This window comes from Notolepis coatsorum (genome assembly GCF_963971535.1).
Source record: "Notolepis coatsorum genome assembly, chromosome: 13".
In the NCBI taxonomy this organism is placed as follows: domain Eukaryota; kingdom Metazoa; phylum Chordata; class Actinopteri; order Aulopiformes; family Paralepididae; genus Notolepis; species Notolepis coatsorum.
The window spans coordinates 72,701,076-72,712,919 of NC_140177.1; the positions used below are offsets into that span (position 1 = coordinate 72,701,076).

The window sequence follows — 11,844 nt, forward strand, 5'->3', positions numbered from 1 at the left end:
GGCACAGAGGAGACCTTGAAAAATGAGGACGGTTTAATGGCTTTTCTTCAGCGCTACACGGCAGCTCCGGATGTCGAGCGTTAGTCGCGCTCTGTCATACACTTTGAGTAGGCACTGAAAGCCTGCCATGTTGATTTCTACCACTTCTAAATGTCTTTACTCATGTCATGTTTTCTCTTTTCTCTGTCCAGCCCCCTCCATCGTACCCATCATGCACCAGGTCAGCTCCACCATGAAGAGCTTCACGTTGTCATGGCCACAGCCAGAACAGCCCAATGGCATCATCCTAGACTACGAGCTACGCTACTATGAAAAGGTACCCTGTGTGCTTGTGTGCATTTGCATATGTGTGAGTGCATGTTTGTCGGAACATTCAGAGTGTATTTATGTCTGTGTATGCGTATGTTTGTGGTGACTTGCATTCATAGAATATATTCCTCATTTAAAAAGTATTATTACCTTTACTTTGTTACGTTAAATGGTAAATGGTGCATTTATCCAAAGCTCTTTACAATTTGTTCCTCACATCTTACCCATTCACTCACACGTTCACACACTGACAGTGCACCATGCAAGGTGCCAACCTGCTCATCAGGAGCAATTAGGGGTTAAGTGTCTTGTTCAAGGACACATCGACACGCTGCCCGGGAGGAGCGGGAATCTAACCGGGAACCTCTCTACCCCCACCTCTTAGTCCGGTACTTAAGGGTACCGACCCAATCACGTCGGTACTACCGAGTACCGATTCAATTATTTTAAGTCAGATGACGTCAACGTTTTGTTTACCACGAAACGAAACCTATGAAGTGTGCCGCACGTTCACATCAACGTTCATGTGCACAACACACGCTTACCTAGGATTTGACTTGATTCAACAACAAAGCAGTCGGGACGATGGCGAGCCGAAAACGGTCGCAAGTGTGGTTACTTTACAAAGCTAGATGCAGACAACGCTCGCTGCAATATTATATATTATATATATATACAGTATATATATATTAACAAATTGTTCTAAATAAATACTAATGATAATAAATCATTTGAAGTTTGGATTTTTTTTTTACAACTGAGGTAGGTAGATTACATTTTTAGAGACTAAAGTACAGAAAAAAGGTACCGTTGGGTACTGGTATCGATTCACAGGTACCGGTACCCAAATGTGAACGGTACCCAACCCTACCACCTCTACTGCTCTACCTCCTGAGCCACTTTTGCCCCTACATACTTGTTACTTGTTACTCATTACATTACTTGCATTACACCCCCCAGAATTGCTTTCTCTCTACAACATAGGCTACCCTGCCTGTGCGTCTCTGTGTGAATCATCATGTTGGGTTTGCGACACCTCAAGGGGATTTCAATGCAGACGTGCCGCGGTGACAGAACTGCGCTGCCCCAGATCATTGTTTTCAAGGGAGGACCCAGACGCGGTGCCCAGACATGGTGCCCACTGCGGCGCAGAGCACAGCAACTCCGCTGTGAGAGCTCATTAACTGAAAACCAGCAGCTTTTCTCCCCCCAGCATTAGAAGTTTGGTAACAAAGCTACTTCAGGCTTCATCTGAAGCACAACCGGCTTAAATTGATGGACAATCCATTTGAACAATTCGCTGTTGTAGGATAGCAGGTGTTTCAAGAGATTTGGGGGCTCATCTCGCACTCCAAAATGATGAAACATCGCTGATGATTTGTTACAATGTGCACCGAAGCCTTAAGTGCGGTTTGGATAGATTACAGAATATCAAAATTATGTTCTTGTCATATTTGGTGTTGACACAATCAAAGCAAACACATTTTTGTTGATGGGGTAGCAGTAATATTATTACTGAAATTGAGGTAGTAATCCATTACACTAATCATTACTGGCTAAAGTAATATTATTACTGCAACACGTTGCTAGTAACACATTACGACTCAACACTGAAGCCTCTAAAAACTCCCCCTCCCCAGTGGAGGTGCGCGAGCGGAGCCCCCTGGGTTGATAATGTGTCGTTTTCAGCGTTCAGTCCATCTCTCCCACTGTTCTTTGGTTTCTACTGATGAAGAGAATGGGTTGACCCCTGCTCCATCCTCACTCTGCGCGGCGCAGCGGCCCCCCGTCCCACTGTGGTAATGCAATGCGTCTGGGGGGGGGGGCGGGGGGGGGGGGGCAGGACTCACATTGACCCGTCTGCTCCCACACAATACGGCTGCTTTAATAAGCTACCAGCGCTGCCCCAGCGTCTATGGTGCTCTGGTATTGACCTACTGGCTTTTCCCCAGGCTTTGCCTCCAGACATAATGATACAGAGAGATCGGAGCCTCCTGCCTTTTGTTTGGGGACTTGTTTTGTCCTCTCCTCAAGCTGATCGATAGGTATAGGAAGGTTGTCGGTGTGTGTGTGTGTGTTTGTGTTTAGACTTTTGTGAGACTTGGTGCATCTTGACCTGTGTTCTACTCTTTCTAAAAGATAGAAATCGATCAAGGTTAACTTTCTCAACATCTTTTTTTTCCTGTGGCCATTGTTGATTTAATGAACCAGACCCATTTGGTGTGAGGTTCACAGATCAATATCCCCTCTCAATTATAACAGCGCCGCGCTTGTCATGCTCTAAGCTCAGCTCCGTTTACATTTCATTTATCTTTGAGGGTAATAAAAATAAAATCGTGTTTTTTAAACGACCATTGGAAACTCTAGCCATCTATGCTATACGAGACATTCTGACCGTTTCCCCTTTGCCTTTGCACAGGTCATGAAACCGAATCCCAATTGCCATGGCCTCCGTGGAACCTTATCCACCAGACAGCTTAGTGTCGTGTAAATAACACGTATACAGCCCCCCCGTTCGCTCATGAATATAAATGATGGCTAATCCTATTGATGTTTATGTAGCGTGTCCTCGACACAAATAGATGAGCACTGCCTAATCACAAATTAATCAATTAATGAGGATATGATTGCAAAATGCACAGGGGGGGGGGGGGGGCGACACAGGTGACTGAGAGGTTGCACTCTCTCCCCTCTCTCTACCTTGCAGTGTGTCATTGTGTCTCTTAACTCATTGATCGCCACGCTGGGAACGGGATATAACTATGTGCTGCCACGCTATGTGTCTATGGAGTCGCTCACCTTGTTTGCAGGGCTATAACTATATATATTATAGCTATGGATGCAATACTATGGCCCATTTGGCATCGAGTATCTATCGTTCAAGATGTGAAAAATTTATAATTTTTCCATCCATACATTCCCGTTTTATACCGTGGTGAATATAAGTATGGTTTTAGCGCGGCTTAGGGTAATTCCTGGGAGGCTAGTAATAGGCAGCGACGCATATTATACTTAATCCATTGGCATTTCGTCCCTATACACGCTACAATAAAAAATTCAAATGCATATGATCGGTATATTATGTTCCATCATGAATGCATGAAAGGGGGCGGGGGGGTCGTTTCTATATGAATTGAAAATGGGGGACCCTGATGGAAACAAGATAAACGTCTTTCTCAGGTCTGCATCCCCTTAACAATTGTATGTATTGAGCCGTACTGTATTGTACCCATTCTGCAATCTGTTAAATAAAGTTTTCATTCATTCATTCATTCATTCATTCTGATTAATTGATTGTCAGTAACGGCATGCGTTAGTACAACAGCATACGCTGATCAGGGCGATGGCTATGAAAACAAGGCACGATCAAGCTGAAATTGACGTTAAATTGCTCTTACCTGTGGCGGGTGAGATTCCAAAAACAATATTCCAATTATTTGATTACCATCCAGTAGATCATATGTCCATTTGGCCCACGACATAAACCACCACAGCATAATGAATCGGGGGTCCCGAAAACTATTCAATGCGATCGGGTAGACCCCTCGGTCCAGGCTACTAGAAAAGTCCGCCCGGATGAATTCATCGACACACAGCCACATACACAGTCTCAGAGGGAGTGCAACATTGGCCGCATACCACCAGGCAGCGGTATTGGACTTTTGCGATCTCAGACTCATTCCCTATGGTTACACAGGCTCCCTGGATGGATAACGATTGGAAATAGCGAATAAAAGAAATAACGATCAAATAACGTATATATACGTGGTTGGCGTTCAACGATTGCCGGACAAACACGTATTAAATCGTTGTTGGCAGGGAATAGTTAATCTCCCCCCTTGTCCCACCTCGTTTACAGACTCATCTCAAAGTACACTGTGAGTAAGTGTGGGAGGATGAGGTAGTGGAGAGAAAGAGAGAGACACAGGGAGAGAGAGAGAGAGAGAGAGAGAGAGAGAGAGAGAGAGAGAGGAGAGAGAGAGAGAGAGAGAGAGAGAGAGAGAGAGAGAGAGAGAGAGAGAGAGAGAGAGAGATGAGAGAGAGAGAGAGAGAGAGAGAGAGAGAGAGATAGAAGGAGAGAGAGAGAGAGAGAGAGAGAGAGAGAGAGAGAGAGAACTAGACAGAGGAAAATAAAGAGAGAATGATTGCTTGATGACACACTGGGCTGTGGAGATGAGATTTCTCCGTCGGTGTCCCAGTCTGACACTCTGTATTTTGGCTCTGAACCCGAGAAGTGCCTTTTCATCGACTCTAAATTCTCTTGAGTTCTCTTCAGACCAGCTGCCTGCAGCCCAAAATGTCACTTTAGTTTGGTGCACTTAGGTTGTGTGTGTGTGTGTGTGTGTTTTGTACCAACCATAGCAACACACGGGGCCGAAATTGAAAACCAAGCCGCAGCGAATTTTGGCAAGAAACGAAATAGAAAACGTGCCGTGTAGGCAATTTCCACAGTACATAAAATTTACAACCTGTTATAGGCATGCAACAGAGTGACGACATGCCTACATAAATACCCGGGGCTTCAGACACGTTGGCTGGGGTTACTCTCTCATGCTTAAGTTTCGCCTGCTCTGCATATGGGAGAAACATGGGGGGGGGGGGGGGGGGGGGTAACCTTTCTTAACTGGCGCCCCCCAGAAAGTGGCAATTTTTTTTTTCTTGAACTTCAGGACTGCATACTTTTTTTTGGCAAACCAAAATACTATACTTTATACTTATAGCACATGCAATTCACTTTTAGTGCTAATGAAATAGAGTAACATAGGTCTGAACTTTAGTTGTAAGAAAAACGTGTTACTCAGAAGTAGTATTTCCAAAAAAGTTGGATAGGTTTGAAAAAACACCCCTGGGTCCATACTCCATAGCCTTGTGGTAGTACATGTCCAAATTTCATAAAAAATCTGTTCAGAAATGAGTTGCGTGTTAAGAGGTTTTAAAATACATTGAGGCCGGGTCCATTCTGACTCTCTCCATTGATTCCTTGGAACGGTTGAGAAGTCCAGAAATCAGGAAGTTCCTGAGAACCGTAAAGTGATGATGCAGCCTTTTAGCCATAAAAAGGCAATTACGGCGGGTGTGTCTATAGACATGTCTATAACACACTTACCCCCTGCACATCGCCTTGGGGGAGTCTTATAGGCTGTATAATGTCACCATTAAATAACCCAGAGCTTCTTTTTTTTCATAAAAATGGCCTTGCCATGCCCTCCTTCTCTTTATGTGTCTTTATGGTGATATTACTCTTTTATGTGTCACACTGTTATGGCCTCTGGAGTTGATTGTCCTCAACGTGCTCCGCACAGTCAGCTAGTCTTAAGCACAGGAAAGTGGCGGTCTCTACTGCCCATTTCCATTCCAACAGAGTGCCTTCCACACTCACATAGAGGTGTTTTTTTCAGGTTTCTTCCAGCTTGGCATATTGTGATCGTGACAGTTTGTGTGTTGAGTAACAACGCAGCGTGATGGCTATGGACACCGGGGTGAGGTAGTGATACATTTGGTGTTTTGTGAAGATGAAATCGCTGCTGATGGTGCTTTTTAGTTCAGGGGTTATCAAAAGACACCATAAAAGACACTCGTATATTGTCCACACAAAAAAAAGCTTTTGATACATCGGCTTGTTCAATGTAACCTGACCTGCCTGATGGTCTGTTTACACAAAACCATCTGGGAAGTCGTCCTCAGAAAGTGTTCTGTAACTTTCATAACTTGCCATCTACTCGTCACACCTAAACCAGAGGATGCTGATTGATCTAAACCACTGTGGTTCCACAAGCGTTATGACTTGAAGGCTGACATGATGGATTCTCACGTAGCCAGTTGCCATGCAAGGTTAAGTTCAATGGACAATTCAAATACTTTTAAAAAGTTTAGTTTAGCTGAACCCCTGAGGGATTTGAACCAACGACATTCCCCTCTGTCATATTTTCCCATCTCCAGGATAGAGTGGAAATGTACAGTGGGGATCAGGAGTCGCAATGAGCAACATTTGTAGAATGAAGGGGTGTTGTGAGCTGCCGCGCCTCCAACACAACACCACACACACACACACACACGCACACACACACACACACACACACACACACACACACACACACACACACACACACACACACACGCACACACACACACACACACACACACACACACAGACACACACACACACACACACACACACACACACACACACACACACACACACACACACACACACACACACAGACACCCCACCCCTCCTCCCCCTTACACTACCCCTCTCGCTCTACTATATACTGTAAGTGATCCTGAGACCCTGTAATTTGGGAAGGGAGCAGAAATGAAAGAAAGGGTCCACAGAGAAGAGGTAGAATCCCATCCTCTCATTCCCTGCCTTCGTTTACAGTCTTTTCTCCTGGCTTCCCTGAAAGTTTGGCGTGGGTGAAAACATCTGGCCTCGGCAGAGGGCAGGCCCTCCATTAAAGCCTACAGTAGAGAGCGCCGCAGCCACTGGCTCAGCTCGCTGCTGATGCTCTTCTCTGTGTACTCTATTTGTGCGCGCATGTGTATGTGTACTTGTGTGTGTGTGAAAGAGAGAGTGAGAGGGGGCGAGACGTGTGTGTAGTGTGTTGTGTGTGTGTGTGTGTGTGTGTGTGAGAGTTGTGAGTGTGAGTGTGAGTGTGAGAGAGAGAGAGAGAGAGAGAGAGAGAGAGAGAGAGAGAGAGATGAGAGAGAGAGAGAGAGAGAGAGAGAGAGAGATGTCTGTGGGGGGGTAAATGGCCAGGTGATGTGTGTTGTGCGTGTGTGGATGTGCATAGATGTACCGTATGTGCGTTTGCAGTAGCTCAGGGTGTCTGCCTGCCCTGTGGAATTACAGCAGCATTAATCACACACAGGGAGGAATCACAGTGCAAACAGGAGTCCATTAATTGCGCCCCAGATCTACAGCAAACCCTCCTCCGTGCGCTCTGAAAATCCCCCCCCCCCCCCAGCCACTCCTCCACGCACACCGGACCACGAGCAGCTCAGTACACAATGGCAGATGTTGTACAGACATGTTTTAGATTTTTAATGGGATGCTCTGAAAAGAAGGGACTTATTGCACAAACCCCCGAGTCCCCTCTGCTGTGTATCCATATGCTCTCCATCAGACGCGCTCCCTCCCTTTTCCTTTTCTCCTCTCTTTTTTTGTTGCTTTTTCACCCGGTGTGCTGGAAGCCTGCCTGCGCACTACTCTCTGGTGAACTGAAGACATACAAAGAACTAATCCCAAAGAGGCTTTGCAGTAAAAACAAAACAAGAAAAAAGAAAAGAAAACAAACTGAACGAGCGCAAGCAAATATTTCTCTTTTTTTCTCCCTCTGCTCCTCCAAAATGCACTTGTTTTTTTTCCCCCCTCTTGATTAAGATGTTTCTTGCAGACTGAAGTTTGTTGAAGGAACTATGTGGAAGACGAGAGGTTTCTTCTCAACAGAATCGTGGCAAAATTAAGGTCCCTATTGGCCTTCAGATATAACACGATATCTGCTGTTCAGTGGACGCTTTTATCCAAAGCACATTGGGTTACCATGACTGTATACGTTTAAAAGATATATATATATTTAGCATGAGTGGCTCCAGTGGGAATTGAACTCCAACCCTGGCTCGCTTCATCCCAGTGGTTTTCCACCTTTCTTTAAAAAAAATGCGTGACCCTTAAAAAACGGAGGAATAATTCAAGCATAGACAGAATGGTGAATTTTTACACCAAAGAACGATCATTAGTTTACCTTTTTGGGTTATTTCACTTACTGCATGGTGGTGCAGTGGTTAACACTGTCGCCTCACAGCAAGAAGGTCCTGGGTTAGATTCCCGCTTGGGGACCAAGTTGTCAGGTACCCAGGTACCCAGGTGGGGTATCTCCGGGCCTTTCTGTATGGAGTTTGCATGTTCTCCCCGTGCTCGCAGAAAAATACCCAATGAAAAAAACATGCAGAACAGATCGCTAACGCTGTCGCGTCCCTGATGAAGATGGACAGGAGCACTTGGATTGGTCCCCCAGGCGTGGCCCCACGCCACAACTCATGTCTGACCCCAGCTGCCCTTGGGGGGAAGGAGATGGGGTCAAGCACAGAGAGGAAATGTAATCAACGACCCACAAGAAAGTGTGTATGTGTGTTCCTATGTGTCGCCCACCTTGCATGCGTGTCTTTGCTGCCATGACATGTGTGCTACAAATAAAGACTTCTTCAAGTCCAGTTTCATTCATTCATTAATAAATAATAATTGGAAGAGGGCTTTAAAGACTTCAGATATAGAAATAAAGATATAAGAAAATCACCTATACCAAAGATTATGAATGTGTGTGATCATAAACGGCCGCCCAGGATGAGAACCTCTATCCATTGAGTTACAGGACCCAAATTATGATAAGAATCCTTCCCATTTCACTTGGCTTCAAAAACATATTTTTCTTGAAACCGCTCTCTAGCGCTGATTGCCTATAGCGATATTAATTGGCTTTGATTTAGGTTTTTATTTTCATATGGTTTCTTTTGTTTGCAGTGTAATTAAGACATTTAAATGCCCTTTAAAATTCCCTTATTACCATGTGCAAATAATTACCATTTTCCTTTCAGGATAAATGTAAGAAATGGCAATTATTTGGTGGCCCGGGTAGCACAGTGGACTAAGCGTCTGTCTACCACTGCAGAGGACACTGGTATCGAATCCGGCTGTCGGCAGTGCCTCCGGGCTTGGCCGGTCGTCATACTGGCTCAATTGGCAGAGTCAGCGGGAGGGAAGCCGGTGGGTGGTAATCTGGTCGTTGTAAACAGCGACTCCTACAGGTCGGTCAGGGTCGCCTGCACAGCGAGGGAGGGAAATGGTGAAGGTAGTGTGACCTCCCCATGCATTACACTTCACCAATGATAGTCCTCAGCTGCCAGGTGAAAAAAGTGTCTCCTATGTATCGGAGGAAGCATGTGATATACTTCAGGGCTCCCTAGACTGACCAGTGGGGGGCACATGCGCGCAAAGACCAGGAATGGGAGGGGGGAATTGGCATAACGACTAAATTGGGATGGGAGGAAAATACAGAAAATAGGAGGAGAAAAATAAAAAAAATAAAAAGATTGCAATTATTTGTTGATAAAAAAAAAAAACATCTCGCCCGGACGATTTCAAACTGTTTTGATTGATTGATTGAAAAGTTTATTAACAGATTGCAGAATGGGTACAGTACAGTACAGCTCAATACATACAATTGTTAAGAGGATGCAGACCTGAGAAAGACTTTCGTCTTGTTTCCATCAGGGTCCCCCATTTCAATTCATCATATGACACACACGACATACAGATAGACAGTACTGCTACATCTATACATTTATGACATACCAGATTTTTCAAATACAGTACTGTTTGTGATACTAAAAAAATCCAGAAGAAGAGTGTATATACATTTGACATAGAAACTGTGCATTGGAGGAGGTTGGGTAGGTGGGGTGGGGCTGTACATTGGACACTGTACATTGGAATACTGACATACATTTGACATAGAAACTGTACATTGGAGGAGGGGGTTGGGTGCATTGGAGGTGGGGGGGGGGGGGGGGGGTTTGGGTAGGGGGGGGGGGCACTGTACATTGGAATACTGACAAAGCCATGTTTGGTCTTTATTGTACAACTGGGTTAGGACATTTGTCGGGGCCAGTTTCAAATTGCAGTCTCCCGTAGGTGTTCTTTGAGAGTGTTTTTGAAGGTGGGTAGTGTTCACATTCCTTACAGCTTTGGGTAGGGCGTTCCACATTGATGTGGCATAATTGCGAAACGTGTTTAGTCCCTTGTTTGAGCCGAATCTGGTTTTACATGATTTGTGGAGCTCCCTCTGGTGTTGTGATCGTGGTATTCACTGACCTTTGGGAAGTATTTTGACATGTACATGGGTACCTTGGTTGTGTAGTGTATCTTGTAGACCAGGCCCATTGCAAGTTGCTGTACTCTGTCGTCTACTCTAAGCCATCCTAGGTTGGCAAAGTGTGCAGGGGTGAGGTGGGTTCTAGGAGTCAGGTCAAGCAGTAGTCTGACTAGTTTGTTTTGAGATGTTTGTAATTTGGTTTTTAGTGCCTTTGAGGTGCTTTGGTACCATGAGGTGCAAGCATAGTCGTAGTACCCTTGAGTACTACGAGTACTACTATGAGTGCTCCTGCCAGAGTCTTCAGGGTATTCTTGTTTACCAGAGAGGAGATCCGGTACAAGAATCGAGTTCGTTGGTTGACTTTTTTTATTACATTGGATGCCATTTTGTCACAGGAAAGATTAGCCTCTAGGATGGAACCCAGGTAGGTAATTTCATCTTTCCTTGTGACAATATTGTCACCCACTGTAACTGAGAAGCCGTCGGTCTTGCTGAGTTTGTTATTTGAACCGAAGAGAATGGACTCTGTTTTGCCCATGTGTAATGATAGTTTGTTGTCGGCGAGCCATATGCAGATTTTGCCTAGTTCCGAGCTGAGGTTTTTTTTAACCTGTAACTTGTTCTTGTCAGAGACCAGCAGGGCTGAGTCGTCGCAAACAGGAACAAGTTGCAGTCACAAGCTGACGACATGTCATTTGCATAAATTAGGAACAGTAGTGGTCCTAGTATGCTTCCTTGTGGAACACCACAGTTCACTGTGAGGGGGGGGGGATAGGGTACCGTTTACCTCCACCATCTGTTCTCTCCCCTCCAGGTAGGATTGTATCCAGCTCACTGATAAACTATCAAAACCAATTGCTTTAGCTTGTCAATCAGAATGGTGTGATTGACAGTGTCGAAGGCCTTTTGTAGGTCTAGCATGACCATGCCACAGTATTTGCCCGCGTCCACCTCTTGCTTGATGTGTCGTTCAAATAGAGAAGGCATGTGTCAGTGGAGTGGGATGTTCTGAAGCCAGATTGGAATTCGGTAGATTAGATTTTTATCCACGAGGTACTTTTCGACCTGTTCGTATACTATTTTTCCATGACTTTCGAGATGGATGTAAGGATAGAAACAGGGGCGGGTAGTTGCCTGGGTCTAATTTGCTGCCTTTTTGTGCAGGGGTGTTACTCTCGCTATTTTGAAGTCCTTGGGGGACGTGTCCCTGTTTTATGGAGAGGTTTATTATGTGTGTGATGACTGGGGTGATGGCGGCTGCTGAGTCTCTGAGGAATTTGGAGGGGATGTTGTCATGGCCAGGTTAACATGGTTAACTCAAGTTCTCACTGTTCCTGTTCTTTTTTACCTCAGGGAATGCTTCCTAATCAGCAGCACTAATGGGAGAGATTTCCTCTTTTTCCCCACAGCACAAAGGACTGCCGCCATGAGCTATGCGTGGCTAATTGTGGTCACTCACTCACGAACGTTCTGTGAGGGACATTTGGTCAAATGCATGTGCAGATCATGTACACGCTTCTAGCGACTTTCTCCTGTGCCGGCCCAGCGCTAATGTAGTGTGGAGAGAGGTCTGGCTATGCCAGACTAAGCAACATCTTTCTCTGCATTGCCCCCAGTTGCTAAAAAGCTCTGCTGCGCATGTTGGGATGTGTGCGAATCCTTC

At 45.3% G+C, this 11,844-nt stretch overlaps 1 protein-coding gene across 2 annotated transcripts in view; it reads left to right on the forward strand.

The window, feature by feature from the left end:
* The first annotated feature begins 210 nt into the window (after positions 1–210).
* The window catches only part of LOC311239605 (ephrin type-B receptor 1), a 99,414-nt gene continuing 87,780 nt past the window's right edge, over positions 211–11,844 (forward strand). For both annotated transcript variants that reach the window (XM_084327975.1, XM_084327976.1), the window contains exon 1: positions 211–316. In XM_084327975.1, coding sequence (XP_084184101.1) covers positions 212–316 — 105 coding nt within the window. In that variant the 5' untranslated portion in view covers position 211. The remainder of the gene's footprint in view (positions 317–11,844) is intronic.